This window comes from Megascapheus bottae, chromosome 24 (genome assembly GCF_031878675.1).
Source record: "Megascapheus bottae isolate mThoBot1 chromosome 24, mThoBot2.hap1, whole genome shotgun sequence".
Taxonomy (NCBI): domain Eukaryota; kingdom Metazoa; phylum Chordata; class Mammalia; order Rodentia; family Geomyidae; genus Megascapheus; species Megascapheus bottae.
In genome coordinates, this window is record NC_143532.1 from 24687692 (window position 1) to 24708618 (window position 20927).

General features: G+C 52.0%; 1 protein-coding gene across 2 annotated transcripts in view; it reads right to left on the bottom strand.

Moving 5' to 3' along the window:
* Nucleotides 1-268: 268 nt before the first annotated feature.
* The window catches only part of Nkd1 (NKD inhibitor of Wnt signaling pathway 1), a 74012-nt gene continuing 53353 nt past the window's right edge, over nt 269-20927 (bottom strand). For both annotated transcript variants that reach the window (XM_090357663.1, XM_090357664.1), the window contains 6 exons: nt 12335-12441; nt 9762-9857; nt 7033-7180; nt 6570-6654; nt 5192-5319; nt 269-4332 (listed from right to left, as the gene is read on the bottom strand). In XM_090357663.1, coding sequence (XP_090213789.1) covers nt 3746-4332; nt 5192-5319; nt 6570-6654; nt 7033-7180; nt 9762-9857; nt 12335-12441 — 1151 coding nt within the window. In that variant the 3' untranslated portion in view covers nt 269-3745. The remainder of the gene's footprint in view (nt 4333-5191; nt 5320-6569; nt 6655-7032; nt 7181-9761; nt 9858-12334; nt 12442-20927) is intronic.

Consider the following 20927-nt stretch of genomic DNA (forward strand, 5'->3'; position numbering starts at 1 on the left):
CACACACACACCATGTAAAGCCACAAGACCTGTCCTCAGCTTTCTGTAACTTCTCCACACCCCACAGTACTCCCAGGTTCTGAGCACAGGGGCCAGGGAAGCTGTAGCTGTCCCTGGAGTTCAGATCTGTCAACAGGACCCAACTTCCCACCTCACCAGCGTGCAGGAAAACACACTCAAAACTGCACCAAGAAGCTGGATGCTCTTAATGTGCTTTTTTCCCTCCCTCCCTTCCTTCCTCCCTTCCTTCCTGCCTTCCTTCCTTCCTTTCTTCTTTCCTTCCCTTCGTAGTACTGATATCACTTACTTTTTGAACTCACAAGAACATCAGAACCAAAATCTCATCTGCTTGAACTCCGTTGTTCTGTATTAATACTTCCAGTCATTGGAAGTGTGGGTAGACACCAAACCAAACCATGTACAAGAACTCTCTAGGCTGTCACAGCCTAGGATGAGATGACCCACAGGCTTGATGGGAGGTGACAATGCCTCTAAGCAGGCAAAAGCTAAGCAGCTGTTGTTGGGAGGGGGGAGAGAGGGGGAAGAGCTCAGTGACCCTGGGGGAAGTCTCCAAATATATTCAGTTGAAGAGAAAAGGGCCTAAGCACGACTGCTATGCTGTTTGAATAAAAATAAAACGGTGGGGTGGGAAGGGGATTAAGCAGCAATTTCAGGGTTTTCTTTCTCAAAAATAGATCTGAAAGAAATAGTACAAAATGTCAGCTTTGTAAATGGTGAATGGGGAGCTTAGTTATTGCTCTGCAGCTTTCTGTTTCAATCTTTGTGTTTAAAAGATATGGAAAATTAACCAAATGTAATCGAGGAGTTATTTTATATACATGCATTTATTCTGAGAATGAAGGAGATAATATGGATAGTTTCCACCGAGGGGAAACTGAGGGTCAGCGCTGACTGCACTTGGAAGTACAGCAGGAAGAAGCCAGGGAGCTAGGAAGGGAACATGGGTAGCAGGGCATCACAGGTTGTGTTCTGCACACCCCACTCTAAGCTGACTGGTTCCAGGAGGCACCCAGAAGCTGGCATCATGCTGCTGGGGTAGAATGATAGGAAGTTTATTTCTTACTATGTGGGTTTTCACGCTATCTAATCTTACATGTGTACACATTGATGCTTTAAAAAAAAAACAGATAAATCCATTACCAAGAAATAAAAGAATCCTGTCAGGGGTAGGGCAAGAGGCAACATCAGGGCATTGGAAGGGGTGGGGGCAGGGGCGGGGGGGGGGAGGAAGGGAGCTAAGGAGCTGCAGACAAACTAGGGAGTGTTCATGGTTGTCCTATGGCCTTCTTGTACTGATATTGCCTCTTACTGAGTGGATGTGATTCCAGATGAGGCATGGTGATTGGTCCAGGGGGGTGGGTACCTGAGCTAAACCCAGCCAATCAGAATTGTTCAGTGGAATTTCCTCAGAAATGTAATAACTTTCCAATGCTAAACTCCCAGTTTGGCTGGAGGTTTGGAGGAGAGCTAACCATCAGTTCAGCTCTGCTTCATTCACACCTGATTTTGTCACCTCCAACAGCACCAGTCTACCTTTCTCTGGTTTGACTACATTTACTTTGAGCCAAATCCTGACTGAATAGAAAGCCACAAACTTAGCTGGGCACTGGTGGCTCACACCTGTAATCTTAGCTACTCAGGAGGCTGATATTTGAGGATCATGGTTCAAAGCCAGCCTGGGCAGGACAGTCTTATTTCCAATTAACCACTGGAAAACCAGAAGTGGTGCTGTGGCTCAAAGTGGTAGAGCACTAGCCTTGAGCTGAAGAGCTCAGGGACAGTGTCCAGGCCCAGAGTTCAAGCCTCACAACCGGGGAAACAAAAAAGCCCTAATCCCAAGTAAGGGAAGCCCCAAACCAGTGGTTACATCCTTTTTATAGTGGCCAAAGGAATTCCATGGAAAATACTAGAACTCAGCCCTGGCACTTACTGTGTGGTCTCAGAGGAGTTATTTAACTTCTCTGAGCCTCAGTATACTCTTGAGCTCCCACAGGTTGCTGGGTCTGCACATAAGGACTGAATAAAACTGACACAACTCAAACCCAATGCCTTCAGAAGTAACTGCCTTCCAAAAATGCTCAAGCCGAACTCAAATGGAGGCTATGGGTAGGGATTCCCAGGAAGAAAGCCAGAGGACCAAAGTCTTAATTCATCTGGATCCCGGAGAGACCAGTGGCCCCGGCCAATGGTGCCTTCAGAGCATGTGGGAAAGTGGGTCAGGATGAGAGTTTCCTGAAGGTTTCATGGCTGGCTGCATGCATCCCTGGAGTGAAAACCAGGGTTCCTTCAAATGTTTCCCCAAATCATTAGCCCTGTGTGCAAGAGATGCTTCACGCTTCTCTCACCCCTAATTTGGGGGGAGGGGAATGACACCCAGGACAGCTTGAGGATTCTGTGCTCTCACAAGAACTCTGCGCCACATAGTCAATAACCCAGGATAACACCTCCTTCATTACGCAGTCTGAGAAGGATCCGGGTTTTGTAGGAATCCCAAATGATTAACAGTGGCCCTTTCCCTGGTCTCCCCAAGTCCTGGCCAGACAAAGCTCAGACCTGCTAAGCCCACCAACCCTGGGATCCCCCTCTGGCGACTGTCCCCATTCTACTGCACTCTTCTGTACCCCTGAAGGCCTCTTCCAAGTCTGACTTTCCTAGCCCCTGCCCCAGAAAGGACCACAGCTCACAGGGCAGTGATCTTGTGCATCTGACAGACACCCAGCCGTGCCCCGCAGGAGGCACACAGGGTCATAGCTGAGCTCTGGAAGCAGAAGAGAGGTTGACCACTGACTTCTACATGCCAGCAAAGATTCCTGAGAGACACGAGACACGGAAGGTGGCATCTACCTACAGATTCAGAAGATGGTTCAGAGAACCACAAAGGTGGGCAAGTATTCAATGCTGGTAAAACCTGAGGTTTCCATCCCATCCAGCACAGCCAATAGCACACAACCTTGGAAAAACCATGCTTGTTTATGAGGTTGGTTCTTTCTAACGGTTTCCAAAATGAGAAGGCTGGTTTCAAAGACGGTCCTTAAACATGGGCACATCTTCCAAAAGCAGAGAGGAGAGGGGAGATGAAGGAGGGCTGTGTTTCCATGGAGTGCAGAACAGGAGAGATGGAGCTGGCTTGGGCCCAGGATGCCATCCCGCTGAACAGGCAGGAAAAGGAACTCCAGAAAGGATACCTGAAGTTTTTAGATTGGAACATAAAAGCACAATGGCAGGGAGGTGTTGTGTCGGCAGTCCGCTGAAATCCCTTGTAGCACATTACAATCAATTAAGGGCAAAATCAAACCAGAACAACACTACGAGGTAGCAGCTGTTGGTCCTCTGGAGATCTCGTGGGTCAGGGAAGGCCCAGGCCAGAGCTTGGCCCTAGGGCTCCCGTGACACTAGGGAAAGGATGAGAAGATCCACGGAAGATCCACAGCTCAGGGCCCCTGCTCCCCCAAGGGTGCCTCTGCCATTTCTAGGCCCCTTCCAAACCCAGAGTCACTTCTTGGGTGAGTTATGCAGTCCCCACAACATATAAATAAAATGTTTTAGTTCTGTGTTCCCATATATCTTCTACATGAAGGCTAGCTAAATATTAGTGGAGTAACAATAATTATTAATAACAATAATCGTCATAATAACAATAATTAATAGAATAACAACGCCAGGGGTGTTGGGAGGGTCCTTCATCTGGTGGATAGGGCCGGGGGCGGGTGGGGCAGGGGAGGCTCTAGGGCTGGTAGAAGTGGTGGTAATGGTGGTGATGTTCATGGTGATGATGGTGTTCGTGTCTCTGCACTGCCTGCCCGGCCTGGCTTTCGTACACCACCACGGCGGGCAGCTCTCGCATGTGTTCCCGACCCAGCACGGTGCCTGTGGCCAGCGGGGCCTGAAGGCCCCGGCAACCAGGCTGGCTCTCCTTGGCTCGGTGCTTGTGCTTCTTGTGCCCAAGTGGTGCCAGAACGGGGAGGAGGGTTGGGCTGGTAGCCAGATGAGCAGAGGGGGACACTGCAGGGGCAGAGGGTGCCAAGGGGGGCTTGTTTCTGGCTCCTCTGGCGGCATGGCCCGCACCCATGCCTTTGCCCTGGGCCTTGGGGGACCTCACAAAGTGCTTGCTCCCGTCCTGGGTGCCACGGAGCCGCTGCTGAAGCTCTGAGACCTTGGTGAATGGGGTGTCAAGGAAGTGGAAAGAGCCCGGGTCTGTGCCTTGGGGCTTCCGATGGGGGACATGGATGGCTTCTGGCTCATGGGAGCGAGACCGGGTGGGGTTGGAGGTGCGAGGGGGCAGTTCTGACTTCTGGGCCACTGAAGGGGAGCCTAGGAACCAATTCAACAGACATTTAGTAAGCACCTACTGCATGCTGGGCTTGCACCCCAGAACACCCTGCCCCCAGGCCACCAGGATAGATAAATGTCATTACCCCACTTCCCCACTGCCCTGGGAGAAAGGTGTCTGTTTGGGAAGGGTGGGGCAGGGGCACTGAGGTGAGTCCTCAGAGAGAGTAGTTCTCATCTGGGAGGGGCTGGGAAAGATTGCAACGGACACTAATCACCACTAATAACAGGAGGCTGGAGGAGAGTTGTAAGCATTCTGATGGGAATATAGATGCACTGGGAGGGAGGGAGAGGGGACTGGGGGAGTGAAGTTAGCTTAATAGGAGGTCCCAGGAGGAAAGATAGGAAGCAGTATTTTCCTGGGTGATATGGCCAAGAGACGTCCAAGTAGCCTCTTGGAACCAGGGCGGGATGGACAAGGAACCATAGTTTTCACTGTGTTCTAAGCCCTCAAGCACTACTAGAACGTGTTCAATTTTGTGCATGTATTATTTTTGATTTTTTTTGTGGGGGGGGGTAACAGGTACTGGAATTTGAACATGGGGCCTCATGCTCTTGCTTAGCTTTTCTGCTCAAGGATGGCGCTCTACCACTTGAGCCATACCATTTCTTTTGACTGAATAATTGGACATAAGAGTCATGAATTTATCCCTCTGGCCTGGCTTTGTACTGTGATCCTCAGATCTCAGCCTCCTGAGCGGCAGGAGTGAGCCACTGGCATCTGGCTTGAAAACGTTCTTAATGATGGCATCTTTGACCAATCCATAACAGTTCCCCAGCCAGGAGGACAGCCTGGCATCCAGACCTTGCCCACATCCCCATGCAGGTGGGCGCCTCTTACCTGGCCCAAACTGGGATGTGTAGTTTTCTATCCCCGCAAGGTCTAAGTAGTGGTTTCTCCTCTCGATGTTCTCGTCCACACAATGGTGGTAGCAAGCTGAATGCTCCAGGCGGCTGTCACCCTGGAACCTGTCAGGGGGACAGAATTGAGTGAGTACTGCCACCTGGACAAATGCCCATCCCCGTTTGTGTCTGGGAAGGTGTCAAAGGAGCAGACAATCTCTGTTGTCAGTCAGTGCAGTGATTTCTCCCTACTGAGAAGGGTGGACAGGGACTTCACACCAAACAGGCCCAAAGCAAATGTCAGAGGTGGTCAAAATCAGATGTTCCCCAGTTCAGGGTTTGAATCAGACGCCCACTTGCAGGCAGGTGGCTGACCTTGGCCTGCTTCACCAAGGTCTGTGGGCAGTCCCAACTGTTGGCATTCAGGCTGGCAGCTCCACGATCTGCCCTAGAACCCAGTCTAGGCTCTCCAAGGGGGAGGCACTGCCACAGCCATTCTTTCTGTCCCCAAAGGACGCCGAACAACACCCACCTTGCTCCTTCAAGGAGCTCTTCAGTCTGCTCCCATCCCCCAGTCTTTCTCCCTATGTGGCTCCAGCCACCCTGGACACCTCTGACCCCAGCCTCTGTGTGCCCATATGGCACCCCGGCTTGGCCTGTCTCCTCTTCACCCTGCACTGGACAGATCCTACCCACCCATGCCTTTGGCCCACCAGATGAGAACAGATCTGCACATCAGCTGTCCCTCAATTTTGAATCCCAAATGCCTATAAATACAGGTTGTCATAACTGTTGCAGCTAGGCCACCCCCCTCGGGCCGAGGTGTTGAATCTTTGTGTCCCTGGGTTTGAATGGACATACAGCCCCTCCAAGACACTAGCTCCTAAGATGCTGCCTGAACCCCACTCACAGCACACAGGAAACATGCCAGGACACCCCACACATGCTGAATCCAAATCACACTGGTGACATAGGTTTTAGCATGACAGGAAGAAGGCTACGGCTCATTATTATAATTGTTATTTTGCCAGTCCTGGGCTTGAGCTCAGGGCCTGAGCACTGTCCTTGGATTTTCTCAAGGCTAGAGCTCTACCACTTGAGCCTCAGCACCACTCCGGCTTTTTTGTATGTATGTGGTACCGAGGAATCGAACCTGGGCCTTTGTGCATGCTAGACAAGCACCTTAACCACTAGGCCAAACTCCCGGCCCCTATTTTTTTTTTAAAAAGTAATTTATGAATCTATGCCATGAGCCCACTGCCCCTACAGAGAGACCAGAATGGAGCTTCTGGAATCCTTCAGATGCAGGCACTCAGTAGACACTCAATACATGCTCATAGGTCCCAGGCTGCCACCTCTGCCTGTGCCCGCTGTACCTGAGGGGGGCTCGATGCTTCTTCTCCCAGCTACGCAGCTCCTCAGCGGGCTTGGTCTCTGCTCGGGGCCTCGTGCCCTGCACGTCTGAAGCACAAGGAACGATGGTGAGCTGCCTGCTCCTGGCCCTGCCAGGGGCTTCCCTGGTATGCAGCCCTCAAAACATGCCCGTGGAAGCTTTGCTTCGGTTCTATGGGACAGTCCCCGGCTGAGACTAAGCAAAGGATGCACTGAACTAGAAACAGCTAGGGGACGCCCCACAAATGCAGACTTACCTCCTCCCTGAGTCTCCTCACAGCAGCCCCCCACCCCCTGGCTGCTCACCACACCCACTCCATCTGCATGCATGGCTTCGTGGGTCTCTACCAGAGATGCGGACTTCCTTCTCCTCCCCTCCTACCCCTGTGCTGCTCTGCTCCTCCAGGACCTGCCAAAGCCCTGCCTGGGCACCACGCAGCTCCTCACCGGCATGATTGAGGAGGACACTCCTCTTGCTCTGGCTCCCATCGGGGGCCACAGTCAGCTTCACCCGCAGGGTCTTGCTAGACGTCGGGGAGTGGTTCATGGAGGAATCGACCACCTCGTAGATGGTGTGCAGCAGGCTGGTAATGTCCTGTCCGGGAGGAAGCAGGTGCCCGCATGGGCCTCAGCTTGAGGCACTGTTAGCACAGTAACAGGGATCTGGCCACCTAGACGGTGCCGACCCCACAGAGCCTAGGGCAGCCATGAGATGGGGGAAGCAAGGGAGCCAGGTGGCAAAGGGAGGAAACATCCAAAGAAAACCTTGAGTGGGCTACGGCCACCAACCACTTAAGCTCAGGGGTGCCAGGGTCCTCTTAGGGATGGCATGGGACCCTGCCAGGCTGTCTCATCCATCATGGAGGGGACAAACAGCTCTCCTCTAGCACTGTGGCCCCACCCTCGTGCTTTCAGGTTTGTCCTCCCAGGGCAGCGCTAGCCCCAACTCCAGAGAAAGCACAGAGCAGGAAAGCAGCAGATGGACTTAAGAGGTGAACCCAAGGAATATTGGGGTGGGGGTGGTGGCAGCATCTGCTCAGGTCTGATGAGTACTTTGAGAAAGAAATAGACAAGCATGTGTGACTGTTGGGAAGTGAAATTATGCCCCCAGCACCATTCCTGTGTTAAAGTCTGAATCCCCCAAGCCTCCTTTGGTTGGAATAAGAGGTGATTATGGCTAAATGTGCACATAGAAGTCTCATCTAGAGACTTGAGGTCCTAATAGGAAGAGGGGCTATGGGAGCAGGATCTGGCAGTAGAGGGCATGGGGAGAAGGTCATCTGGGAAGAAAGGCATCACCAGGACCCCCAAAGGGCTGGTACCTTGATCCTACTGTCCAGCCCCCAGAGCTGGGAGGAGATGCTTCTGTTATGGAAGCCCCAGCCTGTGCTGCTGGGCCATGGCAGTCCACGCTGACTGAGACCGTCCACCAGAAATGGAGCTAACTCACATCTGTGCTTAAGAGTTTGTTTGGAGGTTCTAGCTACCCATACACCTTGACTGGAGACGCGATCCTCCTCTGTCAGGGATGGTTGTCCTCTCTGGCTGAGTGCATGGCTTCGAGAGGGACACACATGGCGCAGTGAGGGAGGCAGGGGACACCTGTCTAGCCAGCCAAGTCAGTGATCAATAGGATGACAGATGTCAAAGCCAGACTGCCCTCACATCCTGCATCTGTTCTTTGGCCTCAGCTACCTCTAAACCAGAACATCAGGGCCTCTTCTCTGCCTCCTGACTGGGTGTGGAGGGCTGCAGGTCTCCCTCACCCGGCCTCCCTTGGTTCTAGGTATCTGCTGAAGCCATCTGTCTGAGGGGCAGCTTCTTGCTTTAAGTGACACTGGAAATTTCTGGAAGGTATTTTCTGTGTACAATGGACCCATAGTCCCACCTGTCCAGCGATTCTTCATGAGCTCACACACCTGTACCTCCACACTGGCATGGTGGTGAGAATGGAGGAAGCCCAGGCCCAGGTAGGGGTGAGTGCAGCCACTCAGCTCAGCTGACTTGCCTTTGATTTGCAGGCTGAGTGTCATTTCTAAGAAGCCCAAACCCCCCAGCTACCTGTGAATCTTCAGTCACTGATACTAATTAATTTAAAAAAAACAAAAACAAAAACAATTTGTCACTTGTGGAGCTTGAACTCAGTGGCCTGGGCACCGAAGCTAAGCCCTTTTGCTCAAGGCTAGCACTTTGCTACTTTGAGCCACAGCTCCACTCCTGGTTTTTGAATGGTTAGTTGGAGGTAAGAGTCTCACAGGGTCTTTTCTGACCAGGCTGGCTTTGAACTATGATCCTCACAGCTTCCTGAGTAGCTTGGCTTCTGGAAGACCAGACCAGACCAGGTGGGTAGTGGATTAGGGGGGGGCCAAGTCTGACTCAGGCTTCCTAGCCACTTGGCTTATGTGGCCATCTCAGCTTTGATTTGGCCTGCAGAGGACACCTCTGCTCCCCCCTCCCTTCCCTAGAGCTTCTTCATATGCCACAATGCCTGTTTCTTGGGAAGGCAGAGCGAGCATCATGGGAGATGGACGTCTACCGACAGCCACCTCACAAGCATCATTGCAGGTCTCACAGAGCCCAGGGGCCTGCTTTGTGATCACAGCAGGTCTGGCTCAGGGTCAAGGGAATAAGTGATACAGTAATCCTAGATATTCATGGGGTTGAGATCTAACTAGCACAGTTCAATGCCAGCCTAGGCAAGGAAGTCTGTGAGAGTCTTCAACTTTTTTTTGGTGGGGGGAGTGTCATGGAGCTTGAACTCCACCTGGGCACTGTCCCTGAGCTCTTTAGCTCAAAGCTACCACCCTACCCCCTGGGTCTCATCTTCAACTAACCATCAAAAGGCTGGGAGTGGAGCTGTGGTTCAAATGTCAGTCTTGAGTGAAAAAGCTAAGGGACAGTGTCAGATCCACAGAGAAAGAAGCTAGGCAGCGTTTGGAATGCTCTGCGTCCTGTACCTGCCCACTTCCTTTTAGGGCACTGCCCAGGCTGGGGATGGGGGGAGCAGGCTGTCCCTTCCTCTCTCTCCACTTCACTGCAGCACCATGGTCCTCACTCTACCCCCTAGGCCCTGGCCCTTCCGTTCGCAAGCCTGAGGCAAGGGGAAGACTTCGGGCTGGGTCTGGCCCCTGTGCCAAGGACCCAACAATTGTCAGCAGGCAGAGCTAGGCACTCACCTCTCGAGTGACTTTGCCATTGTTGTCAAAGTCATACAGGGTGAAGGTCCACTCCTGCCGGCTGTCCTCCTCCACAGACACATCACACTGCAGCTCCTGGACACAGACAGGCAGGCTGGTCACCTATCAGCTGGAACAGCAGCTGAAGGGTGATGGGTGAGCCCACAGGCCAGGCCAGCCAGCCGATCTCCTCCCCAACCCCAGGGAAGAAGGAGCAGAGTGCTGGACAAGGACAGAGGGTCTAGGGGCCAGCAATCTCCAGTCTTCAAAGGCAAAGGAAACATAAGAAAGCAAGACCTGAATCCAAGGCTAGAAGCTGCTGGAAGGCAACAGGGAAGTGGTGTGGGTGGCCCAGGCAGGCCCCTGGGATCGGCTGCCTGAAGCAGGTGGCAGCAGAGTACAGGCATTAATGGCTGGAATTCCAGGGTTCCCTCGAGTTAACCGTTCCCACTTAGTCTTCCACAGCTGTGGACTCTGGGCAGGTTGCCTTCCCTCCCTCCTTCCCTCCTTTCTTTGCTTTTGCTAGGCAAGCACTCTACCACTAGGCCAAACTCCCAGCCCAGGTTGCACGTGCCCCCCCCCCCCCCCCGCTCTTTTTCTTTCTTTTTGTGGGTCATGGGACTTGAACTCAGTCTGGGCACTGTCCCTGAGCTCCTCAGCTCAGTTACCACCCTTATCCTTGAGCCAAGCCCCACTTCCCATTTTCTAGAGGTTAACTAGAGATAAGAGTCTCAGGTCCTTTTGTGCCTGGGCTGGCTTTGAACCTTGATCCTCAGATCTCAGCCTCCTGAGTAGCTAGGATTACAGGCGTGAGCCACCGCACCCAGCTTAGGTTGCTCTTTCTTGATGCCTCAGTTTCCTCTCATATAAATGATGAGAAGTGACTATCCATCCTATAAGGTTGCTCAGGAAATTAAATACCCTGCTCCACAGCCCTGGGCTCCTCAAAGCTCTGGCAGCTGGGGTGGCCAGCCCCCACTCCCCTACTTATCCACAGAACACACCTGAGAACAGCACACACTCACAGAATCAAGTCCCACCCCCATGAGGACACCCCGCTCTGGCTTCCTGCCATCGTCCCAATGCACAGTACACATCTCACCCTTGTCTAAGGAGAAGTGGGTCAAGTGGTAGTCACACTGTGTGCTTGGCACCTGGTTAGTGGTACTGGCTGTTACTGTCTGGTGGAATGGTTAATCCAGAAGCTCATTATCATTTTTCACAGGAATCTTGGGGTACCCCCTTCAAGCAGTCTGAACTGTGAGGTGGCAAGCTCCATCACCAGAGTCCTGGATACAAAGGCCTATCAAGTCCCATAGACAGTTCTAGAAAGAAGGCTGTTTGGAGACACCGGTTCCACTCAAGGCCCTTGAAGAGTCTACGAGCCTAACAACAGGAGTCCCAAGCCATTCTGTTCTTTCTTGTCTCACTTGGCCTACCCTTCTGCTACAACACAGCCAGCACCCGAGCCTGTCATCCTCAACACAGGCTCAGATCCCAAGAAGAACAAGAGCTGGAGGAGTGTGGCCAAGCAAGCCAGCATGGGGCCACTGTGAGTAAAACCAGTTCCTCTGCAGCTCTGGGTGGGCACAGGTGGGTTCAAAGTCAGCATCTGCTCAGCTGTGACATGCCTAACCACTGCTTGCCAAGGACTCCTCTGCAGTCCAAGAAAGCGCTTCCTATGGTACCACACACCCATGACTTCCTGCCTATGCACGACTATTTAACATGCATACACAATGCACCACATGCATGCATGCAACACACCTACATATACACACGTGTAGACAACAAATCATCATGCAGCACACCCCTATATATGTGTGCCACATACACACATGCATGAATGTGTTATACACATAGGCCATGGTGACCTTTCTGACCCTACCTGTCTTGTGTGGGTTTCCTTGCCCCACCCCCAACCCTGGGAGGCCATCATGAGCTTGATTCCCCCAAGATGTGCAGGCACTGTACCCCTACCCCAGGTCTTTGATCCTGTGGGAGACATGCAGGTACTGTACCCCCACTTCAGGCCTTTGCTCCTACAGGGCCCTCTGTGTTTACACCCTTCACCCCGACCCCACGGGCTTCCTGAGCATCCTTCCCACCTCCGGCTCCTGCACGTAGGGATTCAGTGCTCAGAGTTCAGCTCAGGGACCTGCTTGAGCTTCACTTCACCCACCCTATCTGCTGTGCCACACCCTCCCCACAATGCCACACACTAGCCTTGGGAACTGAAAGTAAAGGTATTACCAGGGAAACTGAGGCCAAGAAGATAATAGCTACAGCTGGGCCAGAGTCCTGTCTCCCCGCATCCAATGTCAAACATTCCTCCCCACCCGCCCAACACACACAGAGCCCAGCCTGATGCCCTGGCCACCACTACATGGAGAGGCCAGGACCAAGCAGAGAGGGGCAGTACTAAGTCTTGGGGAATGGGGGCTAGGGCAGAGGCTAGCAGATGTGAGAGGCCTCCTTGCTGGGTGGGCCTCAGCTTCCTGCCCCGCACAGTACCCGGTGAAGGGAAACACGGCTTGTCTCCCCAGAGCCCAGCATGAGGAAAGGAGACTTACTTCGAATTTCAGCTGCTTCTTGGAGGCTGGGCACGTTTCACTCCCTCTCTCCATCCTCTTCTCATCTCCGCTGGCCAGGCCGTCCGTCTTCTCAGGCGGCAGGGCCACTGTGGGGCAGGAGCGTAGGAAAGTGAAGGGGGATGCAGACATGGAGTGGCTATGACAGGTGTACCAGAGTGCTGGCCTTTGCTGCCCTGCCTTGCCCAGGGACTCCCTGGCCCTGGTAATGCCAGGTTGCCCCAGGGAGCCCCTCCATGGTGTAGCACACTGGCTGCAGGTCTCTCCCATGGGCTTCTCAGACCCCCACTCAGCCCCTATTCTGCAGCACACGCAAGCAGCCTGTGCCTTTTGTGCCCCGTAGAGGGGTACAACCAGTGTTGGACCACACTGAGAGAGACTCTGAAGCCCAGAGAGGGACTATGGCTATTTTCTGCACAGTTTCATGATTTTTCTCTACATTTCAGCCTCCTCAAATATGTCACCTGCCTGAGTCAACACAAGGTACATTACTCTGTGTGTGTGTGTGTGTGTGTGTGTGTGTGTGTGTGTGTGTGTTGGGGGTGTGTCAGTAACTGAACTCAGCACGCACGCACGCGCGCGCACACACACACACACGTTGCACGCACATGTACACACATGCTCACCTAGGCCTTGAAACTGGCCTCTTCTCATCAGGGTCCTTCCTACCCCTTTGCCAAAGGCCATGGTCCTCATGCCCCCCAGTTTCAGAGAGGGGATATAACATCTGACCTACTGGCACTATTTCCTGTGAGTACCATCAACGCCTACTTCCCCAGACCCCAGCCCTAGGCTAAAGGATTCCATCAAGTCTTGGCCCCACCCACAAGCCTCTTCTGGCCCCTTCTTCATGTCCTGAGTGTCTCACAGGGGCCTCAGACTTCTGGGACTACTTTTTAGAACATAGTTTCAGTTTCTCTCTCCTTAAGTGTCTTCCAGCACTCAAGGGTAGTGATTTTGCTGTTCTGTGTTGTAGGTAAAACAAAGTGGTAGAACAGCACTGCTGGCTCACACTTGTAATCCTAGCTCTGCAGGAAGCTGAGATCTGTGAATTGCAGTTTGAAGCCAGCCTTGGCAGGCAAGTCCATGGGGACTCTTAATTCCAATAAACTATTAAAAAAGCCTAAAGTAGTAGCTCTAGTAGATCACTGGCCTTGAACAACAACAAAAACACTATGGACAGCAGCAGTCAAGCCCCAAGTTCAAACTCCAGAACTGGTACCAAAAAAAAAAAAAAAAAAGAAACAAAGAAACAAAGAAGGAAGGAAGGAAAGAAAGAAAGAAAAACAAAACAAAGAGTATGGATTTCTACTCCAGGAACCTTCCCCAGCCATTCTGACCTGGGAGCAACCAGGCTTCAGAGGGCCCGGTGAAAGAGAGACTTCCCAACTGGACAGAAAGATGCAGGTGGAGTTCCTTGAGATGTCAGTGCTTGGTAAAACGAGGTACACGCCAGAACCCTAAGAGGGGGTGTGGGGAGCTCCTCAAGAGGTGAGACCAGCTCCTCTTCCTCTGTTCATTCGTTCCTGTCCTGGGGTAGAGCTCTCCTTGTGGCACCCCTGGGAACCTGAGGTCCCCACATGTATGTAGAGATGGTCTGGCACTGTGCCAGGGCTCCTTGGTGCTAAATCCTCGCTGCTCATGGACTGTCCTCACTGAGCAGCAGTTACCAGTTCCATTTTCCAGATGGGAAAATTGAGGCACAAGGAAGCTGTAGGTTCCTGAAACTCACAGCAGCAACTGTGTAGTCTGTCACATAGCTCCATCCTGGCTCCCCTCTGGACCAAGTTTGGGAAGCCCTTCCCCAGCATAGCAGGCCCACACAGCAGGGTGACCGTACCCCAGAGCCATCAGAGTGCCAGTGGCACTGTGGTCTCAGTTATGGCCCAGTTCCTCAATGGAGGAGAAAGAACAGTGTATACCCATTCTCCAGAGAAGGGGGCTCACCCTCACTGCTGACACCCAGTGGTATCCCTGTTCACCCCCCAAACCAACCATCCACTCCATTCTAGGGTACCCTAGCCCCAGAGACCAGAAGAGCAACTAGGCAAGGATCTAAGAACCGTCAAGCAGAGAGGCCCCCCAGCTGCCCTGCACAAGGCATGTGGTCCTCCTATTACCCCACAAGCCAGAATCTGGGCTCTCCTGAGCTCTCTAGGACTAGCCTCCATTCTGGAAGCTTCCAGCATCTCCAGCATACACAGCTGAGCAGTATAGGGATATCTCAGCTGGCAGGGGCACTGGAGCTCTTGTTATTCTGACTCCGTCCCTGTAGTTGGTCCCAGTAGTCTTGGACAAGGCGCCTTCTGCCTCTGGACTTCAGTGCTCACCTCTATAAAAATGGGGATGTAATGGAGTGTCCCTCCCAGGGTTTCTGGTTCCCACACGAATAGTGTGGGGACAGGAAGGGCAGGAGAAAGCCACAAGGGAAGTGTTCACTCAACATAGTAATAAATGCTGGCCGAGCCAGGGTTCTAACCGGCACCCAAGATCCACATGACCATTGAGCCTCCAGTGCCTGCTGAAGAAGGGGCACCACTGCCATGGAGGAGGCTGGGTATCCGGTGGCAAAGAAGAGAAAGAAAGGAAAACAAAGCCTATTCCCCCTTCAAAGCTGCTCCCCGCTGCCCCCCTGCAGAGGTCCTGCTGGAGAGGCCAGCCAACAGGCTCACTGAAACCAAGCTGCAAGTTCAAAGGGAAGTTATCAGACAAGCACCTTCAGGTTCAATGTCGCCTTTCATGTTCCACTTGATAAACCCCAAGACAAGGACCCTCCGTGCCTGTTGTGGGAAGCCATGGAGTACCCTGCTGCCGTTGGCCCAGCTGCCTGTTGCCCTCGGGTCCTCTGCTGTCCCCTCCTTTCTTTTCATCTCCACCTGCATGGGCTTTTCCCAAAGACCAGCATGACCAGGACGGTTCTCTCCACAGGCGTCTTTAGCCATCCCAGACCAGAAAACCACCCAGCCATGGGGCAGCAGTGCTCAGCGAAGCCTCCAGTGCCCTTCCAGCCTGAGTTAGGCAGAGATGGGCAGGAACACTGATTCATTCTGCCCAGGACATCAGGGGGCATGGATGAGGGCAAACTAAGCACCTCTCTCTCCCCACCAAAAGAGCCTTTCACACACTTCTGTCAGAAGAGATGTCAGAGAACTAACCAAAAGCCATATATACCCAAGACAGAGTCAGGACTGGGACTTAGGTGTCCACATCCACCATCCACAGCTCATAGGCAGGCAGCATGGGGCAGACAGTGACCCAGAAGGTCACTGAGCCACCCCAGTCAAGGGCCAAGAAAGCATGTTTTTCTTTTTGTTTTGCCCATACTGAGGCTGGAATTCAGGCTTTTTCACTCATGCTTGGTTTTTTCACTCATGACTGGTATTCTATCACTTGGGTCATGCCTCTAGTCTAGCATTTTGCTGCTCAATTTGAGATAGTCTTATAGACTTTTCTGCCTGGGCCAGCTTCAAATCTCAATGCTCTGATCTCAGCCTCCTGAGAAGCAAGGATCACAGGTATGAGCCACCAGAGCCTGGCTCAGAAAGATGTAGGATGGGCCAGGCGTCAGTATCAAGAGTCCAAGCCCATTCTCTACTTCCAGCCAAACCCTGGGAATGATAGGTTTTTGAATGTTGTACTTGAAGGCACACTGCCTACAGGAGGCCCTGCCAATGAGAATGAAGAAAAATTAGGAATAGATAGAGGATACAGGCAAATGACATCTTCCATTTCCCTGATAAGTGACATGCAGAAACTACTAGGACACAAGACCCTGGGAGTTGTCCTAGCCCACAGCTTGGTCTTGTAAATAAAGTTTTCCTGGGACACAATCATGCTCAAATACTTTGTCTCAGGCTGCTTGCTCTTCCCAATAGCAGAGATGAGCTTCACAAGAGACTTTCTAGCCTACAAAACTAAAGACAAGCACAATATGTCTTTTCCTAAAGTCTGTGGGTCACTGTTTTAGGTGACTACAGACCCCTCCCCACCCCCACAAAACGTGCTTGAGGAGCAAGGTGCAAAGTTGAGTTCACTTAGGACTTGGTTATTGGACTGGAAACTTTTTTTTTTTTTTGCAGAATACAACCTGTGCAGCTATATGCAATCGCCATGGAAGAAGGAAGATGTTAACTACTTTGCGTCCTTAAAATGGCTTCTCAGCCCCAAAGAGTCTGGGGGCAGTTAGGGAAGCCATTGCTCATTGGAAGCTGTTCCTTGACCCTTCTTATACCATGGCCAGGGCCACAAGGAGTCTGGCTCTGTATTTACCAAAGACGTTCTCAACCTGGCTGCTCTCCACCCCCAGCAACTGCCAGATTAAATGCGTTACTTGACCATCTTCACCCGGCTCCCTTTGATGTTCCCTTCTCAAGCTTCAAAATACCTTTTGGAGGGAGATCAGACAGCATTAAACAGAATTACTAATTAATTAAGCAAAGTTAAATTTTAAACACTGTTTGTTGTGTTAGCCAAAAGCCTGAACAGAACAGACTTTTTTCTTCCACTGAGATCAAAGACAGCCTCTTCCCTCTCCCCTCCTCCAGTTTAGAAAAAAGGAACGGAGGAGGAGAGAGAAAGCAGAGGCTGAAGGGTGGCAAGCGGGAGCAGGGTACAGGCTCCACCCTCCCATGGCCAATGGGGACCTGCTGGGGAGAACACCATAGCATTCTGGGGACTGTTTACTCTGGCAGACAGCAGTGACCTGGTGAGCAGGATGGCACAGCCCACCCAGACTAAGCTGCTGACAGCTGGTGCCACTCTGTCCTCTGGCAGCCACTCTCCTAAGCTACCCAGCAGCAGACATACCTTGCTCTATGACTGGGGTCATTTAGAGTCACTAGCAGACAGGCTCAGCTAGGGCAGGTTGTGCACTGCACAATTCCAGAAGTGCGTGTGCGTGTGTGGGTGGGGGGTGACCCATTTAACAGACAAATACCACAGATGTGGGTATAGCTTATGATACTTCTCCAACAGGTGGCAGGCAGGTGTGGAGGAGGAGGGGCTTTCTTAATTGCTACAAGAGTATCTGACATCCAATCTAGCCCCTTTCTGTACAGCCCCACCTAGACCTCCACATCTGTGAAAACACAATGCCCACTTCCTGCACACCCAGCTCTGTGGCCACTGCCCCAGAAGTGCCCAGCTCAGCCTGTCCCACAGGTTCACAGAGCAGAGAACCTACCACAGTGGCACCAGAGACCCCCAATTCCTGGAGCATCAGAAAGAAGGCTGGGGTGCTAAGTGCACCCATCAATATTGCCTACATGAGATTGGGGGACCCAGCGTGGGGAAGGAGGAAGCTTCTATGCAGGTGGAACTCCGATTCCTTGGTGCTATCAACAAATGCCAGCTTATCTTTAACATGATCCAGAAAAAGCCTGGTTGATATTAAGCTTTGAACAAAGGAAAAAAACAAAAAAAAAGACCAATTGAAAATTGGAAACACAATGCTGACCAAGTTGGTCCCACTAAAGAAAGACCAGAAATTTGTGGCTTGTCAAATGTACAGTTCTTATCTGCCTCAGCACAGTTCTCTGGCATGCCTATCACGATGGGTACAATGGCGGATGTAACAAAAGCCACAGATTCTTAGCTGGAGTTTGGACGCATCCTAACCTGTCTCTGGCCCCCTTTCAACTGGCCATGCACACATAATCTGCTCTGAGTATTTTAGTCTCGAGGGAGCCTGCCACGATGACAGCAGCAGCTGTCAGAGGGAATGTAGATGAATTTTAATATTAGCCTCTGCCCAACATAATTAGGCGGGTAAGTCTGCTGCCAGTAAAAAGCGAAGGGTATCATATGTGCATTCCTGGCAAATGGTTTCTTTGCATCAGGCCCTCCTGAGGGTGGTGGCCGGACAGAGCCATGGAACTGTAGGGATCACAGTCACATATACTGGAGGCCAGCCTGCAGCTGCTGGGGAGGTCGCAACTACAGCCGTGACTGCATTAAGTCCTCCTATCAACACAGGGGAGGGGTGTTGCTGTTGGCATTTGACAACAGTAGAAACAAAGCTTAAAGAAAAGCAAAACTGAAATCCAGGTATGGTAGTGCATGTCTATCATCTCAGCTACGAAAAATAAACAAAAAAAGCAAAAGGCCTGGAGGCCTAGTTCAAGTAGGAAAGTGCTCTCTCTTGGTAAAGCGTAAAGCCATGGATTCAATTCCAGTTCTGGAAAAAGAAAAAAAAAAAAACTGAAATCGGGAGTAAGTCTTATCATCTCTTGGAAAGTAGAAATAGAAAGATTATGAGTTCAAAGCCCACCTGGGCTACATTGTGAAACTGTCTCAAAAAAAGAAAAAAAGCAATGTCGATCAGTCATTTTCCCGTTGGAAACTGTCCAAGGTTGCCTATTTATGGAGGATGAGCCAAAGATCTCAGGTTCTGGCTGCGGTATGGACCCTGTCCTGTGTCTGTGCTCTTCTCCCTGCCAAGAGCGCTTCTCCTTGCCTCTCAGCATCTGCTCCTACAAGGGTGTATGGCCCAGGCCCCTTTCCTAAGAGATGAGGCCTCACACTGCAGAGCGAGACTGTGCTATACCTTTATATCACCTGTCACATGACTGCCTAGCACTTCTCACTGTGGCCAATACCCACAGCACAGTGGCCAGCACTGTGGGTCTTCATCACCATCACCAACGTCAAAACAAAGCAGCCAGCAGAGCCACGATCTAAACCAGGAGCTACACATTCTAGCTCTCAGGAATGAGAGCTTGGAGCTAGGGGTGGGAGGGTGGAGGGGGGGCACTATCCTGCTCTTCCACAGGGGATCCCCGACAGATCCCCAGGAAAGCCCCTTCCAGATGTCCAGGAAGCCTCCAGCTGGCTCTGCAGAGTGACAGGCTGGCGGCAAGACAGAGGGAGAGAGAGAGGATGGTGAGACACAGTCAGGACAGTGAGAGCTCTGGAACTTGTGTGCACACACATATGTGTGGTCATATGTATATAGGTCATGTGCAAGCGCATGCATGTGCACTTGCATGGATGTCTTCAATGTACACACGTATTCACATTTTGTAAGACATATATTTGCACGTGTGTGTACACACTTGTATGCAGGTGTGTGCATGTGTGTGTTCGTTCCATGGCCTGCGTTCCCAGACCTGACCAGGGCATTTTAGGAAACCAACCCTAGCCTAGGATTTTTATGATTTGAGATCTAGAAGTTCCAACAAGTTTGAGTTGAATTTCCCAAAGAACCAGAGGTCCCTGGCTGACCTAATTCTCTCTCAAAGCTCCTGCTTTTCAGGAAAAGCCCCCCCCAGTACCCCCAACATAGCTGTCTGTCCCACACAGAACTCCCAGGTGTCTTATGGCTTCTCCATGCTTCCTGAGGGCAGAGGGGCTGCCCAGGCTGTGCCCCTGGCACTGCCCTCTGCTGTAGAGACAGCTGTAGTTGAGAGGAAAGAGGGGAGAATGCAAGAAAAGAGGGATGGGAGACACACACACACACACACACACACACACACACACACACACAGTACTCCTAGAGCAGGAGGCTTCAGCCACTCAGCTCTGAGGGTTGAGGGTGAGGAATCTAGGAAAGGCAGGGACAGAGAAGAGCCTCCCTTGTCCCCCCCATCCTTTCCCCTGTCCTCCCCATCCTGTCCTCTCTGCACCCCCCTTTGCTTCCCCTGTGCACCCCCACCTGAGTTACAATACACCATGGAACTCAACTTTTACAATCTAACCCTGAGCTACTTGAAACTATTAAAACCTCCTTGGTATCTGACACAAGTCAGAATTTCCACTCTTCCAGCTGAGCTTTTATGAAGAACAGACGAAGAGAAACTACGGAGGTAACAAAGTCCTCTTGTTCTCCTGTCACTGCGGAAACTCAGCCATGGGGGACGGAAGGGAGGCGTGCACCAGTCCACTGACCCCCCACAATCCAGCTTCCAGGTGGGCAGAGCCCACTTTCCCATCCATCTTCAAGGGTTTATGCTACTTCCTGGGAGTCCTCCTCCCTGCTTGGGGCTCCATGGAATGGCCTGGGGCCACTGCCTGTGGCCTCATTAGGACAGGACAAGTAAGCATCTGGTCCTGGCTCACTCCCAGGAGCTGCTATGAGCTCCAGTCTTCATCTGTCTGTCAGACAGTCACAACCACCCTGGCCCATCTACCTGGATGCTCAAGTAGCTCATCCCCAGAAAGAGGGTGCGGTTCTGCCCCACCCAACTCCCGGCTGTCTCCTACTGCCACCCTGGCTTCTGTTCCAAGCACAAAGCTCCCTTCATGGGCTGGGAGTTTGGCCTAGTGGTAGAGTGCTTGCCTAGCATGCACGAAAACCCAGGTTCAATTCCTCGGTACACATACATAGCAAAAAGCCAGAAATGGTACTGGGGCTCAAGTGGTAGAGCCCTACCTAGCCTTGAGAAAGCCCAAGGACAGTGCCCAGGCCCTGAGTTCAAAGCCCAGGACTGGCAAAAAAAAAAAACTCCCTCCGTCTTGGAGTGTGTTCTCTCTCTCCACATTCCCCTATGGCTGGCTTCTTCCTGGCATCCACATCACAGCTAAGGCATTCCCTCTCCTCCCTGCACTTCACGGGAAAGCCCCATGCCAGAAGCCTGTC